Source organism: Phyllopteryx taeniolatus, chromosome 17 (genome assembly GCF_024500385.1).
Source record: "Phyllopteryx taeniolatus isolate TA_2022b chromosome 17, UOR_Ptae_1.2, whole genome shotgun sequence".
Lineage (NCBI taxonomy): Eukaryota > Metazoa > Chordata > Actinopteri > Syngnathiformes > Syngnathidae > Phyllopteryx > Phyllopteryx taeniolatus.
The window spans coordinates 9,240,593-9,260,855 of NC_084518.1; the positions used below are offsets into that span (position 1 = coordinate 9,240,593).

The 20,263-nt window shown below is 44.4% G+C and overlaps 1 protein-coding gene across 10 annotated transcripts in view; it reads right to left on the bottom strand.

The window, feature by feature from the left end:
* amot (angiomotin) overlaps positions 1-18,962 on the bottom strand; it is a 162,280-nt gene extending 143,318 nt beyond the window's left edge. For 5 of the 10 annotated variants that reach the window (XR_009785044.1, XR_009785043.1, XM_061750819.1 and 2 more), the window contains exons 1-2: positions 18,680-18,949; positions 3,832-4,792 (exon numbers count right to left, since the gene is read on the bottom strand). Coding sequence is in view for 8 of the 10 variants with exons in the window: in XM_061750819.1 (XP_061606803.1) it covers positions 3,832-4,730 (899 nt within the window). In the remaining 2 variants the exon portion in view is untranslated. Of the gene's footprint in view, positions 1-3,831; positions 4,793-13,688; positions 13,770-18,679 lie in introns of those variants that run through there. The other 5 variants (XM_061750823.1, XM_061750816.1, XM_061750817.1 and 2 more) reach the window with 4 other exon arrangements.
* Positions 18,963-20,263: the final 1,301 nt, after the last annotated feature.

Below are 20,263 nucleotides of genomic sequence, written 5' to 3' on the forward strand. Positions count from 1 at the left end.
ATAAATACGCCCCTGTACCAGCTTTTTTGGAATACAGTAATTTGCAGGCGCGATTGGCTGGAAACCAGTTCTGGGTGTACCCCGCCTCCTGCCCGATGATGGCTGGGATAGGCTCCAGCACGCTAGCGACCCTAGTGAGGAGAAGCGGCTCAGAAAATGGATGGTCGGAGTATGTTGCAGGCATCAAATTCAAAATGAGTGAATGTTTGGAGAAAAAAAAAACTTTTATCAGTTTTAACATTAAATACCTTGTCTTTGTAGTGTATTCAATTGAATATACAACCCCAATTCCAATGAATTTGGGATGTCGTGTTAAAAATAAATAAAAACAGAATACATTGATTTGTAAATCATGTTCAACCTATATTTAATTGAATACACTACAAAGACAAGATATTTAATGTTCAAACTGATCAACTTGGTTGTTTTTAGCAAATAATCATTAACTTAGAATTTTATGGGTGCAACACATTCCAAAAAAGCTGAAACAGGGCCATGTTTACCACTGTGTTACATCACCTTTTCTTTTAACAACATTCAATAAACGTTTGGGAACTGAGGACACTAATTGTTGAAGCTTTGTAGGTGGAATTCTTTCCCATTCTTGCTTGATGTACAGCTTCAGCTGTTCAACAGTCCCAGGTCTCAGTTGTCGTATTTTACGCTTCCTAATGCGCCACACATTTTCAATGGGAGACAAGTCTGGACTGCAGGCAGGCCAGTCTAGTGCCCGCACTCTTTTACTACAAACTCACGCTGTTATAAGATGTGCAGAATGTGGTTTGGCATTGACTTGCTGAAATAAGCAGGGGCGTCCATGAAAAAGACGTTGCTTGGATGGCAGCACATGTTTCTCCAAAACCTGTATGTACCTTTCAGCATTAATGGTAAATTCACAGATATGTAAGTTACCCATGCCATTGGCACTAATACAGCCACATACCATCACAGATGCTCGCTTTTGAACTTTGCGTCCATAACAATGCGGATGGTTCTTTTCCTCTTTGACCCGGAAGCCACGACGTCCACAATTTCCAAAAACAATTTGAAATGTGGACTCGTCGGACCGCAGAACACTTTTCCACTTTGCGTCAGTCCATCTTAGACGAGCTCGGGCCCAGAGAAGCCGGCGCCGTTTCTGGGTGTTGTTGATAAATGGCTTTTGCTTTGCATAGTAGAGTTTCAAGTTGCACTTACGGATGTAGCGCCGAACTGTATTTACTGATATTGCTTTTCTGAAGTGTTCTTGAGCCCATGTGGTGATATATTTTACACATATTTTACATGTCGGTTTTTGATGCAGTGCCGCCTGAGGGATCGAAGGTCACAGGCATTCAATGTTGGTTTTCGGCCTTGCCGCTTACATGCAGTGGTTTCTCCAGATTCTCTGAACCTTTTGATGATATTATGGACCGTAGATGATGAAATAACTCAATTCCTTGCAATTGTACATTGAGGAACATTGTCCTTAAACTGTTCGACTATTTCCTCACGCACTTGTTCACAAAGAGGTGAACCTTGCCCCATCTTTGCTTGTGAATGACTGAGCAATTCAGGGAAGCTCCTTTTATACCCAATCATGGCACCCCCCTGCTTCCAATTAGCCTGTTCACCTCTGGGATGTTCCAAACAGGTGTTTGATGAGTGTTCCTCAACTTTCTTTTTTGCCACCTGTCTCAGCTTTTTTGGAACGTGTTGCAGCCATAAAATTCTAAGTTAATGATTATTTGCTAAAAACAATCAAGTTGATCAGTTTGAACGTTAAATATCTTGTCTTTGTAGTGTATTCAATTAAATATAGGTTGAAAATGATTTGCAAATCATTGTATTCTGTTTTTATTTATGTTTAACACGTCTCAACTTCATTGGAATTAGGGCTGTACAGTAGATTGAAAAGGGTTTGCAAACCATTGTACTCTGGTTTTATTTATATTTTACACAACATTCTAACAGCGGCATGGTGGATGACTGATTAGCACATCTGCACTATCACAGTTCTGAGGACCGGGGTTCAAATCTGTGTGGAGTTTGCATGTTCTTCCCGTGCCTGCGTGAGTTTTCTCCGGGTACTGCGGTTTCCTCCCACATCCCCCCCCAAAAAAAAAATCCAGGGTAGGTTAATTGAATACTCTAAATTGCCCATTGGTGTGAATGTGAGTGCGAATGGTTGTTTGTTTGCATGTGCCCTGCGATTGGCTGGCGACCAGTTCAGGGTGTACCCCGCCTCTCGCCCGAAGATAGCTGGGATAGGCTCCAGCATGCCCGCAACTCTAGTGAGGATAAGCGGAACGGAACATGAATGAATGAACAACATTCCAACTTCATTGGAATTGGGGATCGTAGCTACAGGTTAAACCAAAGCTTTGCATACTATATAAAGAGACTTGCTTTATTTATTTCCCCTCGTCTTGACATGAAATCAGATACAAATGTTTGCTCTTTTAGGTCAATTGGGATAACCAAAATTATTTCTCTTTGCTCAATGCCATAATAATGACAGAATTTTTTGGGATAATTTTTTTATTACATTCTTCAAACTCAGAAGTTTACATAAAGTACATTTCATTAGTATTTGGTACCATTGCCTTTATATTGTATGGCATCCAACATGTGTACAATGTAAAACAATAATGCCGGAAGCTTGAGGTGTTCCATCAGGCATGGGGGGATAGTTTACTAAAATACAAACAAGCTCTCATCTCAGCTAAAACTGTTTTTCCAAAATAATTTGTCTGAATAAAAATAACCCTAAATACTTTTGGATACAGTAGAAATGCTAACCCAAAAGTAGCCTACTTCCAACAGCTCCTCCTTTTCAGTTGATGATTTGGTGCAATTTTTTGCTAAAAAAAACCCCCAAAAAAACAAAAAAAACAAAAATAGAGCTCAATAGGACTGAGATTAAGGGCACCGTGCCTCAAGCCGGGTTGAGTTCTTCGATCACTAAGACTAATATGGACATAACAAATATGCCATCCGGCTACCCTCTCTCATTTAAAGGAAGTATCCCTTGACAGACTCACAAAAGTCTTTCGTGCGGCAAAACGGACAACGTGCTTGTTTACCCTCTTCCTGAGAAACTCATTAAAGAGCTGTTTTTAAATCTTCGGACCTTCAATCGCAAATATAGAAAATGTATCATTCTCCTCTGGTACTTGACAGCCGTTATTCGACCCATACATACATACATATATATATACATACATACATACATACATATATATATACATACATACATACACATATACATATATAGATATATATATACATATATATACACATACATATATACATACATATACATATACATATATACATACATATACATATATATACATATATATACAAATATACATACATGTACATATACATATATACATACATATATATATATACATACATGCATACATATATATATATATATACATATACATATATACATACATACATACATACATATATATACATATATACATATATACATATACATATACATATATACATATACATATATAAATATATATATACATATATACATATCTATATACATATACACACATATATATGATTACTTCTCTCGGCTGGCCTGTGAATGCCTCGGGATCCCCCCGGAAGAGATGGATGAAATGGCTGGGGAGAGGGAAGTCTGGGCTTCCCTGCTAAAGTTACTGCTCCCGCGACCCGCCCTCGGATGAGCAGTAGAAAATGGATGGATGGGTGGATATATTGCATACTGTAATAAACACCTATCATTCATAACAATGTAGGATTTATTTCAAAATGAAACCAACGAAACAGCCTCTGTTATTGTGGATGAGCTTTTTCTCTCACCTGAATGAGCCATACTCTGGTGGAGGCTGATATCTGACATGCGGCACTTCCCTTGAAGGCTCCCTCCCTCTCTGCCCCTGATGAAAAGGACTTCCAGTCTCTTGCTGCTTCATAGGTGACCTCATTCCTTTAAAAGGGTAGTCTGGAGGTGGGCCACGATGCTGGGGCTTGTAGTAATCACCTGGCTGCCCTGGAGGGGAAAGCTGTGGGGAGAGTGAAGAGCTAATGACTGGAGCATGCGCCTTGACACCACTGGTGGCAAGGGAGAGCTGCATTAGCCGTTCGCTTAGAGAACGGACATGCCCTTGTTTAAGATCCTTTAGTCCATCATCTTGGTGTACCTTAACCGCCCCATTAACACGCTGTACGGTGGGCCGACCTTCTGTGCGCACCTTAGAATCAGTTACCCCAGTGACATAGAAGGTAGCACCCACTGAGGTAGGGAGTGTGTTCTGTTGGGGCTGGTTGCTCTGTTGTTGATGTAAAAGAGGTGGACCATGGCCACGGAAGTACTGTGACTGAACTTTAGCTTCCTCATAAGTAGGGAGTTCTTCTGGGCTTTGGCACTGACCCTGGTTAGTTGAACCACCTCCACCGCTGCTTCCTCCTCCTCCATTGCTCACACCTCCACCCACTGCTCTGGAACTTAATTTCTCCAGACCATCTGCCTGTAGCTCCTGGCCCTGGGGCTCCTGTCGGGCAATATGGGGTGTCCTGGAAAGCTCTTCTGAAGCGCCAGCCTGCCCGCTCCCTCCACTGCCAGCTCCAACTCCTACCTGCTGTTGCTGCATCACAAAACTCAGATTCATCTGCTCCTGCAAAAGACGCTGCAGGACGGTGCTACTACCACGTCCAGCACTGTTACTTCTTCTGGATGACTCTTCAGTTGTGGTCCTCATCTACGCCGTGCATTGACTACGAAGTTCAAAGAAAGCCAAGCCCTGTCCAGGGTCTTTACTTCCTAAAAAGAACAGGTGGAGAATGTTGAGAAAGAGTAGAATACAGCATGGATACAACTTTAATTTGAAAAAAGGTAAAAGGTGAAGGGTGTAGAGCGGGGGTCACCAACATTATGCCTGTGGGGCTATTCTAAAATTACCTCACCAGTAATGGGACACTGATTTCCAAGGAATGTTGGAGAAGTGATTTCAAAATGTAAACACTTGCAGTGATTTACAGAAGTGTTGCATAATGATATCTATCAATTATATATTCAGTTTCCTACTTTGTTAAATCATTGTTGATAACTGTGAAAAATCATTAACATAATCAGTGTCTACAGCATCAGAATCATTTGCCAAGTATGTAAAAAAAAAACAAGGAATTTGTCTCTGTTAGTTGGAGCCGGTCTAGTACGACAACAAACAGCCACTGTGACAGAATATACTGTACTTTTAGGACATAAAAACACACTACGGAGAGTCATTAAGCAATGAAAGGTTACTAGTAATGCGCGAATGCTGATATAATGACAATTGTGCAAATGATGCAGAGTCCTCAAGCAATTTACAATAATCTGGTACAGTGAAAATTGTGCACTGTGAAGAGATGGATGAAATGTATTATTCAAGGTTGGCACTGGGTCATGAAACCTTTTAGCCAATGTGGCTAAACAGTGTAAAAATTTCCTAGCCACACGTGTGCTTATGTGGCCAAACCTTTTGCCACACTGAGCCAGTCCTTGTCACTGGGAAGCCAATAAAATTTTAACAATGTGGGCCCAATTAAAACTACCAAGTCATCAATCAGGACTAGGGCTAAACAATTGGGGAAAATACTCTGTTTGTTGTTGTTGTTTTACAAATATTGCAATATAGCATGCAACTTTTTAAAATTAAGTTTATTAGCATTATTCACAAAATGCAAGAAATAAATCATTCTAAAGTATGACCAACACAAGATTGGATAAAGCTACAGACAAACAACTCTTTCCTGTAAGCCAGGCCTAAATGTTGTGATGAATTCATATGAATAACAAATCTTTATTTAAATATTGAATTGCAAAATGAAAAACCTTCCATCACAGTAGAATACTTGACTGATTGTTTTAACTTTCTGTCTTGTAAACATGTAGTACAATGATGCTCTTGCCAGTAGCAGTAGCACCGCTGTCAGTGTCAGCTGAGTATAAAGTGGAGTGACACGAGTGACATTTTTCATCACCAAAATGTGAGTATAAAAGCGGTTGAAATGGTAAACTATTTTAAATGTTGATTAATTTTCTTATCAATTACAGTAAAAGTGTAGTCATTTGTAATATAATAATTAAGAAAGATCTTAAGGATTTTACCTAGCTCAGGAAGTAGGGGCATTTTCTCAAATTCAAACTTTAGTTGAAGACAAAAACTATTCTAAATCTTTGGTGGTAAATATCAGTCGGCTAACTTAAGATGTCAGATTGTAACAAATTTCAAAAGAAGGAAAAAAGTGGCACAATATTTCAGTTAATGTGGACGTGGGCGGGTTCCTTAGGTCTTCAAATGAGTAGCTACTGCCCTGGGCCGAGTCAGCGCTGACACCACTCAGCATGACACCCAAGCTGTGAGTAGCGACTTGTGCAGTGATGAAGAAGGCCGCTAGCTAGCTGGAAGAAATATTCTGAATTGCAATACACAAGTGGCCATCAACATTTCAAATGTAAAGTACATGGCGGTAATATGCGTCAATTTGGTGCCAAGCAGCGGCATTGGGTCTTTCTTTGCCAAATGTGCTTCTCCCCTGCAGCTGGGGATGCCCGAGAGCCTGTCTGCTTAACCAGCAGTGGCTGGATGGTAGATTGAAGCATTTCACGAAGCAGGGGGAAACACAACTAAAGAACGAACACCGTTCACACACGCCAGAATGAGCACGCTCACTTCAACGTTTATCAGGCAGGGCTTTTGACCTGGGACCCCCTATGATAATGATAAATATAAATGGACCTAGGTAACCGGCGCCCTGCCTGGAGGCTCTAAGGCGAGCACCTGGTGACCGGGTCTGCAGCCATGGGCACAGCCTGAAGAGGCAACGTGGGTCCCTCTTCCCATGGGCTCACCACCTGTGGGAGGGCCCAAGGGAGTCGGTGTGGAGTGAGCTGGGTAGCAGCCGAAGGTGGGGACCGGCAGTCCTACCCCCGGCTAGAGAAGCTGGCTCTAGGCACATGGAATGTCACCTCTCTGGCAGGGACGGAGCCAGAGCTGATGTGCGGGTTTGAGAAGTTACAACTAGATATAGTCGGGCTCACCTGCACAGACAGTTTGGGATCCTCTCGTACCAGTCCTCTTGAGTGGGGGTGGACTCTCTTCTACTCTGGTGTTGCCCATGGTGAGAGCCGCCGACAAGGTGTGGGCATATTGATTGCCCCACGTCTTTATGCCTGTACATTGGGGTTTACCCCAGTGGACGAGAAGGTAGCCTCCCTCTGCCTTTGGCTCGGGGGACAGGTCCTGACTGTTGTTTGTCCCTATGCACCAAACAGCAGTTCAGAGTACCCAACCTTTTTGGAGTCCTTAGAGGGGGTGCTGGAGAGCACTCCCCCTGGGCACTACCTTGTTTTGATTGTCCATAAAGACCATGTTCAGAGATAAGGGTGTCCACATGTGACACCCTAGGCCGCAGTTCAATGATTGACTTTGTGGTCATTTCATTGGACTCGCCACATGTCTTGGACACTTGGGTGAAGAGATTGTTAACCAATCACCACCTGGTGGTGAGTTGGCTCCTATGGTGGGGAAGATACTGGTCCGACCTGGCAGGCCCAAACGTATTGTGAGGGTCTGCTGGGAACGTCTGGCAGAGTCCCCTGTCAGAAGGAGTTTCAACACCCACCTCTGGCAAAACTTCGCCCATGTCCCGGGGGAGGCGGGGGACATTGAATCTGAGCGGACTATGTTCCGCATTTTGATTGTTGAGGAGGCCGACCGGAACAGTGGACATAAGGTGGTCAGTGCCTGTCATGGCGGAAACCCCCAAACCCGTAGGTGGACACCAGCAGTAAAGGATGCCGTCAAGGTGAAGGAGGAGTCCTATTGGGCCTTTGTGGCATGTGGGACTCCGTAGGCAGCTGACCTGTAACAGCTGGCAAACCAGAACACAGCTTTGAAGGATGCTGAGGCAAAAACTTGGGCATGGGAGGCCATAGTGAACGACTACCAGACGGTTTCAAGGAAATTCTGGCCCACCATCTGGAGTCTCAGGAGGGGGAAGCAGTTCACCATCTACACTGTGTTTAGTAGGGATGGGGCACTGCTTACCTCAAATCTAGAGGTTGGTGAATCGATAATATTCTTCTTTTTTATAATGCCTCTGAAATAATGAGAAATAAGGCACGCCCTTTTTATTTTTTGCTTGGGTGGAATATTCCTTTTGCCAAACCGAACAGAAGTAAATTTTCGCCATGTATGCCATCATTTGGAATAGAGCCCGGAAGCGCTCTGTCTGCGCATGCTTCGTCTCAATGCCGAGTGAAATCATCCTTTACATACAGCGTAAATATGGTGGCTCTCGACGGCGCGCGTACGTGACGGAGATCTTATTTTTAACTACTTATAAGTTGTTTTTCTCTTGCTTTTTTTAATATATGAAAACACTCCCAACTACTGTGCTGAACAGACGACGGACCTCCATCTTGAAAAATGACGTGACGTTCACAATGAAGTGTGCATGTCACACAGCTGTTCCGAGTAGGGCCCATGTATACACTCGATCAGAGCAAATCCCCTCACGTAAAAAGTTGACCAGAGATCATCAATCAGAATGACAAGAAACGTCTCCATGTAAACCTGGCTACAAGGTACTTTTATTGTCAATTCTTCAATATGCGTAACAGATAGGATTGAAATTACGGTACTCAAGGGGTCGTGGTGCTTCAAAAAGCTAAATAGAACTATGATATATACAGTATAAAAAGTATTTAAATGTGCAAAATATCAAAGATCAGATGACTTGTAGAACAGTCAAGGTCAGAGAACCAAGGCAAATAAGACAAATTAGATGACAAAACCTGAATGCTGCTAAAGTGGCTGGTGCGACTCTCAGGCTGGTGTGTGCGTGTGTGTGTGTATTGATGTGTGAGTGTGTGTGCATCTGCTTGTTGGTGGGGCATCAGAGTTCAGTGTTCAGGTGGGCAGAGGTCAGAAGAGGTAGAGGGGGCACAGCAGGCAGAGAGTTCCGCTTTCTGACAGCCTGATGAATAAAACTGTCTTTGAGTCGGGTAGTCCTGCCCCACAGATTCCAAAGTCTCCTCCCTGATGGCAGCAGATTGAAGAAGGTGTGTGATGGATGGGTGGCATCCCCCACTATGCGGAGGGCTTTGCGGGTGAGGCCGGTGCTGTAAATTTCCACCAGGGAGGGAAGAGAGGTTCCATTGATCATTGATTGCCCTCACTATGAGGTGGAGAGTTACGCGGCAGGATGCGGTGAAGATGTCAGTCAAGATGCTCTCTGTGGTCCCTCTGTAGAACGAACACATGACGGGGGTCGGGGCTCTGGCTCTTCTCAACTTGCGCAGAAAGTAAAGACGCTGGTGAGCTTTCTTGGCCAGTGATGAGGTGTTGCTGGTCCAGGAAAGGTCCTCGGTGATGTGCACTCCAAGGAACTTGGTGCTGCGGTGAAGAGAGTCCGTTGATGTTCAGGGAAGCATGCTGGTAGTGCGCTCTCCTGACGTTCACAAAAATCTTCTTGGTTTTCTCCACATTTAGGGAGAGATTGTTGTCCGTGCACCACTCGGCCAGGCGGCTCACCTCACTCCTGTCTCTGTCTTGTCCCTGTTGCTAATGAGACCCACCACAGTTGTGTCGTCTGCAAACTTGATGAAGAGGTTGGAACTGTGTATGGGTGTGCAATCATAGATCAGCAGGGTGAAGAGGAGGGGGCTCAATACACATCCTTGAGGAGCCCCCCGTGTTCAGGGTGATGATGCTGGATGTGTTGCTGCCGACCCATATTGCCCGCAGTCTCCCTGTCAGAAAGTCCAGCAGCCAGTTGTACATCGAAGTGTTGAGCCCCAGCTGGTCCAGTTTGTAGATCAGTTGTTGAGGGATGATGGTATTAAATGCTGAGCTGAAGTCTATGAACAGCAGTCTGACATATGATTCCTTAGAATCCCGGTGTGTGAGGGCAGAGTCGAGGGCGGTGGAGACAGCGTCATTGGTTGACAGGTTGGACTGATATGCAAAGTGGAAGCGGTCCGGGGCACTTGATGTGGTGCATGACTAGTCGCTTGAAGCACTTCATCAGGATGGGAGTGAGCGCTCCCAGACGCTCTATATATATATATAACGATAAGATGACAGTAATTATCGTGACATGCCTATAAGCGGCTCAAATGAGTTTCCTCCACAGGGTTCCCGGGCTCTCCCTTACAGAAGCTTGGTCATCCAGGAGGGGCTCAGGGTCAAGCCACTGCTCTTCCGTATGAAGAGGAGCCTGATGAGGTGGCTCAGGCATCTGGTAGAATTGCTGACGTGGCCGACCGGAGTTGTGGCCGTAAAGTGGTCAGTGCCTGTCGTGGCGGCAATCCCCGAATCCGTTGCTGGACACCAGCGGTGAGGGATGCCGTCAAGCTGTAGAAGGAGTCCTATCAGGCCTTTTTGGCCTGGCCAACTCCAGAGGCAGCTGATGGGTACCGGCTGGCCAAGCAATGCAGGTTTCTTGGTCACTGAGGTTGGTCGGTGAGGCCATGGAGAACGATTTCCAAACGGCTTCGAGGAAATTCTGATCCACCATCCGGGTTCTCAGGAGGGAGAAGCAGTGCACCATCAACACTGTGTATAGTGAGGATGGGGCACTGGCGACCTCTACTCGGGACATTGTGAGGCGGTGGGGAGAGTACTTCGAAGGCCTCCTTAATCCCACGGACATTCCTTCCCATAAGGAAGTCGAGTCTGGGGTCTCTGAGGCGGGCTCTCCTATATCTGGGGTTGAGGTCACCTAGGTGGTTAAAAAGCTCCTCGGTGGCAAAGCCCCGGGGGTGGATGAGATTCGCCCGGAGTTCCTAAAGGCTCTGGATGTTGTGGGGCTGTCCTGGTTGACACGCCTCTGCAACATCGCGTGGACATCGGGGACAGTGCCTCTGGATTGTTAGACTGGGGTAGTTCTCCCCCTTTTTAAAAAAGTGGACCAGCTTCCTTGGTAAGGTCTATTCAGGGGTCTGTCGGGAAGTCGAATCTCAGATTCAGGGGGCGCAGTGTTGTTTTCGTCCTGGCCGTGGAACAGTGGACAAGCGCTACACCCTCGGCAGGGTCCTTGAGGGTGCATGTGAGTTTGCCCAACCAGTCTACATGTGTTTTGTAGACTTGGAGATGGCGTTCGACCGTGTCCCTCGTGGAGTCCTGTGTTTCGGGAGAACCCCCTGATACGGGCTGTAAAACCAGTGTCAGAGTTTGGTCCACATTGCCGGCAGTATGTCTGACTCGTTTCCGGTGAGGGTTGGACTCCGCCAAGGCTGCCCTTTGTCACCAATTCTGTTTATAACTTTTATGGACAGAATTCCTAGGCGCAGCCGGGGCGTAGAGGGGGTCCGGTTTGGCGGCCTCAGTATTGCATCTCTGCTTTTTGCAGATGATGTGGTTCTGTTGGCTTCATCTAGCCGTGATCTCCAACTCTCACTGGAGCGGTTTGCAGCGGAGAATGAAGCGGCTGGGATGAGAATCAGCACCTCCAAATCTGAGACCATCGTCCTCAGTCGGAAAAGGTTGGAGTGCCTTATCCAGGTCGGGGATGAAATAATTCCCCAAGTGGAGGAGTTCAAATATCTTGGGGTCTGTTTACAAATGAGGGAAGAATGGACCGGGAGATCGACAGGCAGATCGGTGCAGCGTGTGTATCTGTCTGTTGCGGTGAAGAAGGAACTAAGCCGAAAGGCGAAGCTCTCTATGTACCAGTCGATCTACATTCCTTCCTTCACCTATGGACACGAGCTGTGGGTTGTGACCGAAAGAACAAGATCCCAGATACAAGCGGCTGAAATGAGTTTCCTCCTCCCTTAGAGAACGGGTGAGAAGCTCGGTCATCCGCGAGGGGCTCAGAGTAGAGTCGCTGTTCCTCCGCATTGAGAGGAGCCAGATGAGGTGGCTCAGGCATCTGTTTAGAATGCCTCCTGGACGCCTCCCTGGTGAAGTGTTCCGGGCATGTCACACTGGGAGGAGAACCTGGGGACGACCCAGGACACGCTGGAGAGACGTAGTGGTCAGGATTTCAATGGTTTCAACATCAAACAATGTGCAAAATGATCTAGAATCAACATCAGCTGTTCAATGTTGATTAAGTGACTTTTGGCAACATTCAATATTGTTGATAATTGAAATACTATTGAAATTATTTTGCTCTACAGTATGTTCAGAATTTCAACGTTGTTTCAATATAGAAAAATGGTGCAACATGATGTAGAATCAATTTCAGATTTCAGCATTGATTCAGTGACGTATTGTTGGGAAAAAAAACATTGGTTCAGGGTAGTTTCAATAACTACTTGCTGTCTGGGTATTTATCTTTCTACAGTTTTTATAAAGTAACCCTCCCAACCCAGTTTATACTGTAGCATAGACAAAGTATGTGCAAAGTTAAAGAAACCCAGACTGCTTTAAAGAGGACTGTACAGGAAAACAAACTGCTATTAAAATAAAGCGCAATAATTGCAGTAGAAATTATTGATCTATTTTCGGTTAAGGACTATGATTTTAATAGGTAAATTGCTTTGTTTAGCTTATAAATAAATTGGAATATAATTCAAATCATAAATGATAAAATTGTGAATGTGATTTTGCACAAAAAAATAAATAAAGTGTTGGTACATTTATGCAATTGTTTTTACATTTATTTATGTCAATCCTATTGTTGTGGTAATGCTTCAAGTGGTTTTCCCAGGGGAAGAGGGTTAGGAGGCCTCACTATAAGACCTGGCCCGCCTGAGTCAACCAAATCTTATTGTAGACAAACTTCTTGTTCACAGTGAATATTTTGCAAAAATGTCTCTTGTAACATTACAATTTGAGCTTTTTCTTTTCTCAATTTCATCATAACCTTCCCTCTCTTCACTGGCGTACTCAAGCCGTTTACATTTAGTGATACTATTTTGATATTGTTTTCCATTTTTAACGGTTTTGTTTCATGCTCATGTGTGCTCCCCAACAAGAATAAACAAAGTAATCATGTACCACAATCTGAAGAGAAAAATTCAAAAAAGGGTGGGGGTTCAAATTTTGTGGCTGTTTCCAACATATCCCAGTGCACCTACTACTAAGTGCAGAGGAAGTCCTCTGACTTGAGGGCCTCTCCCGAGACCTAACACTGTCATTTGGTCTCTATGTGAGCAGTGGATAGGGAAAGCTAATCAACAGGGGAAGAAACGTGGTCGGCTATGGGTGCCGAGCAACCATTCCAAACTCTGTGCTGATCACTCCGAACCGGCATGTTTTGAGAAACATTTAGCAGAAAGCATTGGATACTCAGGTGTAGTTAGGCAGAGGCTGAAACCAGTTGCCGTGCCAACTATTTTTCCTACGGCCATCGGGACCTCAACCGCCAGCAAGAGAACTAAATCTCGCAGCCACCACGGTGCAGGGGCGAAGCGGCGCAGACAAGAAGTGAGGATTTCCTTGTATCTACAACCACAATTCCAATGAAGTTGGGACGTTGTGTTAAACATAAATAAAAACAGAATACAATGATTTGCAAATCATATTCAACCTATTGTCATGAACGGAACAGAGGACAGGACCCAAAATGCACAACTCCAATACAGATGGACAGTTTCAAAAAAGAGGTTTAATATATGAGCAGAGGTCAGTACACAGGCAGGCAATCCGAAAAGGCAACAGTATCCAAACAACGTGAGGCAAAGAGGCAAGGTAAAAAATGATAACAGGGTCTAGTCTTACTATGAGTCGGTGAGGTGGAAACAAGGAGTGCTGGAACGTGACAACAAGGTACTACGAACTGGCGACCAGAAAGAATGAGATTGGAGGTTAAATGCATGGGGTAATTAGGGTAAACGAGGCACAGGTGGGGAAGATGCTCTCAGGAGCAGGTGTGTACGAGACAGGGGGAAAACAACAACCAGAACACACACCCATAACACCTATATTTAATTGAATACACTACAAAGACAATATATTTAATGTTCAAACTGATAAACTTGATTGTTTTTAGCAAATAATCATTAACTTGGAATTTTATGGCTGCAACACGTTCCAAAAAAGCTGGGACAGGTGGCAAAAAAGACTGAGAAAGTTGAGGAATGCTCATCAAACACCTCTTTGGAAGCGCAGACATCTTTACAAGGCCAAACCACATTCTGCACATGTTACAACAGCGTGGTTTCGTAGTAAAAAAGTGCGGGTACTAGACTGGCCTGCCTGCAGTCCAGACCTGTCTCCCATTGAAAATGTGTGGCACATTATGAAGCGTAAAATACGACAACGGAGACCCCGGACTGTTGAACAGCTGAAGCTGTACATCAAGCAAGAATGGTAAAGAATTCCACCTACAAAGCTTCAACAATTAGTGTCCTCAGTTCCCAAACGTTTATTGAATGTTGTTAAAAGAAAAGGTGATGTAACACAGTGGTAAACATGACCCTGTCCCAGCATTTTTGGAACGCGTTGCAGCCATAAAATTCTAAGTTAATGATTATTTGCTAAAAACAATAAAGTTAATCAGTTTGAACATTAAATATCTTGTCTTTGTAGTGTATTCAATTAAATATAGGTTGAACATGATTTGTTTCAACATAATGTTTCAACTTCATTGGAATTAGGGTTGTAGTTGGCAGAAATTTTGGCCCATTCCTCCTGACTGGTGACTGGTGTAATTGAGCCAACTTTGTAGGCCGCTGTAGTTTTCAGTACTGTCATCTGTGAATTTTGCCTATATGATGAGCCAACAGACTTTCTGTTCGGCGTGTTATAAAGCTACTCGACCGAGGGCCACACAATCTATAGGAATACTGCATATTATATCAAAGCTTGTGCCGTGTCACTGAAACATATGAATATACTGTATAATATATATAGTCGTGCTAAAAAATATTGGGATCTTTGGGTGCCATTATTTCTAGCCATGACTGTATAAAAAGATACGTAATATATATACATACATATATATATATATAAATGTGGGATAAATGTTCCTCTTTGAGCTATATATATATATATTGTATATAATATACCATAGCTGTTATTGTTTTTTGTGGCGTGTTTAGTTTTACAACATGGTCTTTTGCTACTCATCTCTACAGCTACACTGGCTAAGCCACTTCACACCTCCTGCATTGGATCTCATCACGGAAATAAAACACTTCATGTTTTAATGCACCACATACACCTATCTCTGGGGGACGATGGGTCTTGGGTGGGGTGGATTTGGCTGCTAGGCAGCAGTGCCTGGCAGCCCTGCCCCCCCTGGCCTCTCCAGATTTTAGTGCACCACACCACTCGGGGGGGGGGCACTGATACACGGGGTAGGGACCACCAAGCTATTGAGCAATTGTTATTTTTTAATAAAACACTGGACCTTTTTGCAGCCCCCGCTTAGGGTTGGGCATCGTTTGAATTTGAGCTATTCCTGTCCCAATTCCGATTCCTCATCTCGATTCAGATTATTTTAGAAATGAACATTTGACTCAAGGGTTCTTTATAACCAGTATTAATATCAAACCTATGAACTAAAAGCCAATGTGTGTGGAACTAACCCAATTCACTTAATATTCATTAATTAATGTTTCAGCTAAAGGTTAAAGATAGCATTGTTAAAATAGTTATTTGGGACTGTTTTATCACATCAAATGTTTTATATGTGCAAGTTTTAACTGGACTTCCTGTTTTAAGCTTGTAGCCTTTTATTTTGAAGGGTACGCACCGGAACTCAGCATTTTGGAACGAAAAGTAACTTCACACGACACCGGTGAATTACTGGGCGGACCTCCCGGCAGGCAGTGGTGGTGGACTCGCCCATGTTCCCCGGTTGCTGGAGCAACTCACTCAGCACACTCTTACACCATCCATCCATCCATCCATTTTCTGAGCCGCTTCTCCTCACTAGGGTCGCGGGCGTGCTGGAGCCTATCCCAGCTGTCATCGGGCAGGAGGCGGGGTACACCCTGAACTGGTTGCCAGCCAATCGCAGGGCACACTCTTACACCAGTCACAGTAAATATTTTTTTCTTTTTTTTCCACTAGTCACACCGAGGCACTTACACATATTCAGCGTTTCTTGGGGGGGGGCAATATGGGGTCAGGGGTTCCGGGTGTTGGACCGGGTTTCAGTAAGTCAGTGCTGTTTCCCGGTCCAGGCACCCTGCCCCTCTGTACTGCCCCAGGATTTTAATGCATTTCACACACTCATCTCTGTCCTTTTAATGCACCACATACACCCATCTGTGGGGTGGCAGCGGGTCTTGGGTGACGGGGGTTTTACTCTTAGGCAACAGTGCCTGGCAGCTGTCCCGTGAGTTCATGTCACAGGTGTTACTATTTGTAAAAACATTTACTGTATTAAAAAAAAACTGCTGCAGACCTGCAAATATCTTTTGGGGGCATGAAGTCATTGGAGGTGTGTCCACTTTGAAAAGCCCATGGTAAATCAGCACCTTTGCTTCATATAAGAAATTAATTTAAGAATTAACGAGAAATGTCATGAGAGGATTTAAGATGCATCACTGGTGTTACAGAATTTATAGTAAGCGGTAAGGAAATGTACTTAAAATAATTTATTTAAGTATATGATTAGCCACAGGTTTGTTTACTGCGCTCACCAGAAAAGTGACACGCTCTGGAAGAGACTTGATGATGAAATGTATCTTCACAAGGCTCGAATTAAGCGGTTTTGCATTGCCGTTTGAGAGTTAAAATTAGCATTTTGCGCCTCAAAAAATACATTGAAAAGCAGAACTAAGAATCACAGACTGTTGTGGTGAGCCGGAGGCTCACACAACGGTGGTACGGGTGTGCCATTAGCCGCTAGTGTGCTCGTGGAACGTCAAGGTAATTGTTTATGTTATGTAATACATGCATGTCACTTCCAGCAAGTTGTGAACTATAGTTTAACTAAAATTTAGGTTTTAATTACGCGTATTGAGCACTCCCCGAACATAACCGAAGGTGTGGTTACTCTATCCACCGCAGCGGTTACCGGAAGTGACATTCCAATTGCCAAACACAGCGCGCAACACACTATAGGCAATAGCGAGCAACGTGTTGGAATATGAGGAGGAGGAGGATTTTGACGTACAGGAGCACCCAACTGAACTTGGCATCGTCAAACGGTACATGTTTGAGCCGATCAGGAGGTCGGAACCTGACAGTGATGACGACGAGTAGCCAAGTAGCAGCTGTACAACAGATAAAGAGAGCAAGAGAGCGCCCACTGGCTCGATGTCACGGTATGTCAGAAGCATGTCTTTTTATACAGTCACGGCTTGAAATAACTGCCTAACTATACCTGAGTATCCATTGCTTTCTCCCAAGTCTTTCTCAAAACATGCCGGTTCAAAGTGATCAGCACAGAGTTTGGAATGCTTGCAAGGCACCCATAACTGACCACGCTTCTTCCCTTGTCGATAGACTTTCCCTATCCACTGGTCACGTATTCCATTTTCCCTTGGAAAGCCAAAGAAATGCTTGCTACTGCCTGAACCATTTGTACAACCAAATGCCACACAAAGACTTAATTTATTGACAATAGATCAGTGATTCTCAAAGTGTGGTACAAATACCATTTGCGGTATTAGACCTCCCCTTAGTGGTCCACTACAGTATCACTGCCTGAGTACAGTTCACTTGTATTTAACATTTCAATACATTAGCATTTCATATTTTAGAACTGTTTTTCAACTTTTATTTCGATAAAATTTTATTTAACCTTATGTGCAATACATTTTAATTGAATTATTAAGTTCCGTTTTTTTTTTTTTTTTTTTTTTTTTTCTATATTGAAGTGCAGTGTTGTCCCAGCTATCTTCGGGCGTGAAGCGGGGTACACCCTCAACTGGTCGCCAGCCAATCGCAGGCACATAGAAACAAACAATCATTCGCACTCACATTCATACCTACGGGCAATTTAGAGTTTCCAATTAACCTACCATGCATGTTTTGGGGATGTGGGAGGAAACCCACCCAGGCACGGGGAGAACATGCAAACTCCACACAGGCGGGGCCGGGATTTGAACCCCGGTCCCCAGAACTGTAAGGCAGACCTGCTAACCAGTCGCCCACCGTGCCGGCCAGTGGCTTACAATAAGATAAAATACCCTCTTGTTTTGATGAACTCAGCCTACTACACTACTGCATTTTACCATTGGTCATGATGGTGGTACTTGGAGGGTTAAGTATTTTTTGTGGGGTGGTACCACTGGAGCAGAATATCGAAAAACCATAAATCTGCAAACCAAAGGTAGGATGGGGAGGGGGGGGGGGGGCGTCAACTGTTAGAATTTGTCAACATAAATCAACCCCCCCTGCATGTTGTCAAATAAACTTGGTTCTATCGTGGTGATGAATGCAGCACGCAGCTGACCATCCTTGAGGACACCGCGTCTCCCCCCACACTGCAAAGTCAGTCAAAACCAAAACCTGGATTGATCAACTCGCAACTGCGCTAAGGAAATATTCAGCTCAACTTCACTTAAGTGTGCAAGCCCCTACAATTCACTTTTCTCGGTTACATGATCTCCAAATAGTCACCAATTGAGTCGTTAACTTATGCGAGCATTACCATGAAGTTCTTAACCCATTGGAAAAGCAAACGGGTTTAACTTTTGGAGTCTTCGCTGCCCTTTGTTCTCATTGGATTGCCATGTGAGTTTCAGATACGATTGGTCCCAAGAAAAAGACAAAACTAGAAGAGAACCAGAACAAACTGAAAAGACGTTTACCTTTCAATTACGTCCGTGTTTCTTCCATCCGTCTTCAGTGAAACATGACTCGCAACTTTTATCCGTTACCGCGAGACTCAGGCTGCATCTCACTATGCAGACACCGAATACTACAATTATACGACCGCTCAACTGTGAACTTTTTGATTGGTTATTTATTCAACAAAAACGCTTAGATTTCATCGGATTGCATAGAAATGTGTTTTTCCATAAAAAGGAAGGCAGGTCAGGAGGCAGGAAGCGCGCCCCCTCCCATCCGGTAGACGATATTCAAAGAATGCTGCAAAAGTCGTGCACACAAATAATCAAGCACAAGATAGACGACAGCATATTTTGGTGTCGAGTTTAAACCTGAAGCAGGGCTATGCATTGCATTCCTCAACAACACGCTGCAAAACCTGGAGTGTTAACATTTCAGGGTTACATTTTTGGGAGGTGATTTTAACTCCCAAAGTCTAATTTTGACATTTCACAATTTTTCGGATTTAAATGGTGTCTTATTTTACAGAGTTGATGGTGGTAGATGAACTCCTCAGAGATGTTATTCGTACAGCTCCACATTTGCACCTACACTTCAGTTTGAGAAAGACGAGTCAGCGGCATTTTCCCACTCCTGTAGTTTTACATGGTAAATTCTACTCAAACTTACTTAAATATTTATGGCGGACGACTGGTTAGCACATCTGCCTCACAGTTCTGAGGACCAGGCGTCAAATCCCGGTGCCGCCTGTGTAGAGTCTGCATGTTCTCCCTGTGCCTGCGTGGGTTTTCTCTGGGTTTCCTCCCACATCCCAAAAACATGCATGGCAGGTTGATTGAGGATTCTAAATTGCCGGTAGGTGTGAATGTGAGTGCAAATGGTTGTTTGTTTCTATGTTCCCTGCGATTGGCTGGCGACCAGTTCAGGGTGTACCCCGCCTCTCGCCCCAAGATAGCTGGGATAGGCTCCAGCACGCCCGCGACCCTCGTGAGGAGAAGCAGTACAGAAAATGGATGGATGGATGCGGTTAACTGCAGTAGTATGAGAAGAATATACGTTGTAACGACAGTGAAAGCCTTCCTACTCCCAGCGTGCTTTGCGGTGCCCATTTGTAAAAAAAAAAAATTATTGAAAATAACATTTATTATTTCATCCATCCAGCCATTTTCTACCGCTTATCCGAGGTCGGGTCACGGGGGCAGTAGCTTTAGCAGGGATGCCCAGACTTTCCTCTCCCCAGCCACTTCATTCAGCTCTTCCGGGGGGATCCTGAGGCGTTCACAGGCCATCCGAATAGGATGCCTCAGCCACCTCATCTGGCTCCTCTCAAAGTGGAGGAGCAGCGGTTTTACTCTGAGCTCCTCCTGGACACCCTGCAGAGGAAACTCATTTCGGCCGTTTGTATCCGGGATCTTGTTCTTTAGGTGAGGGTAGGAGCGTAGATCGACCGGTAAATTGAGAGCTTCGCCTTTCGGCTTAGCTCCTTCTTTACCACAACGGACCGATACAGAGTCCGCATCACTGCAGATGCTGCACCGATCCGCCTGTCGATCTCTCGTTCCATTCTTCCCTCACTTGTGAACAAGACCCCAAGATACTTGAAC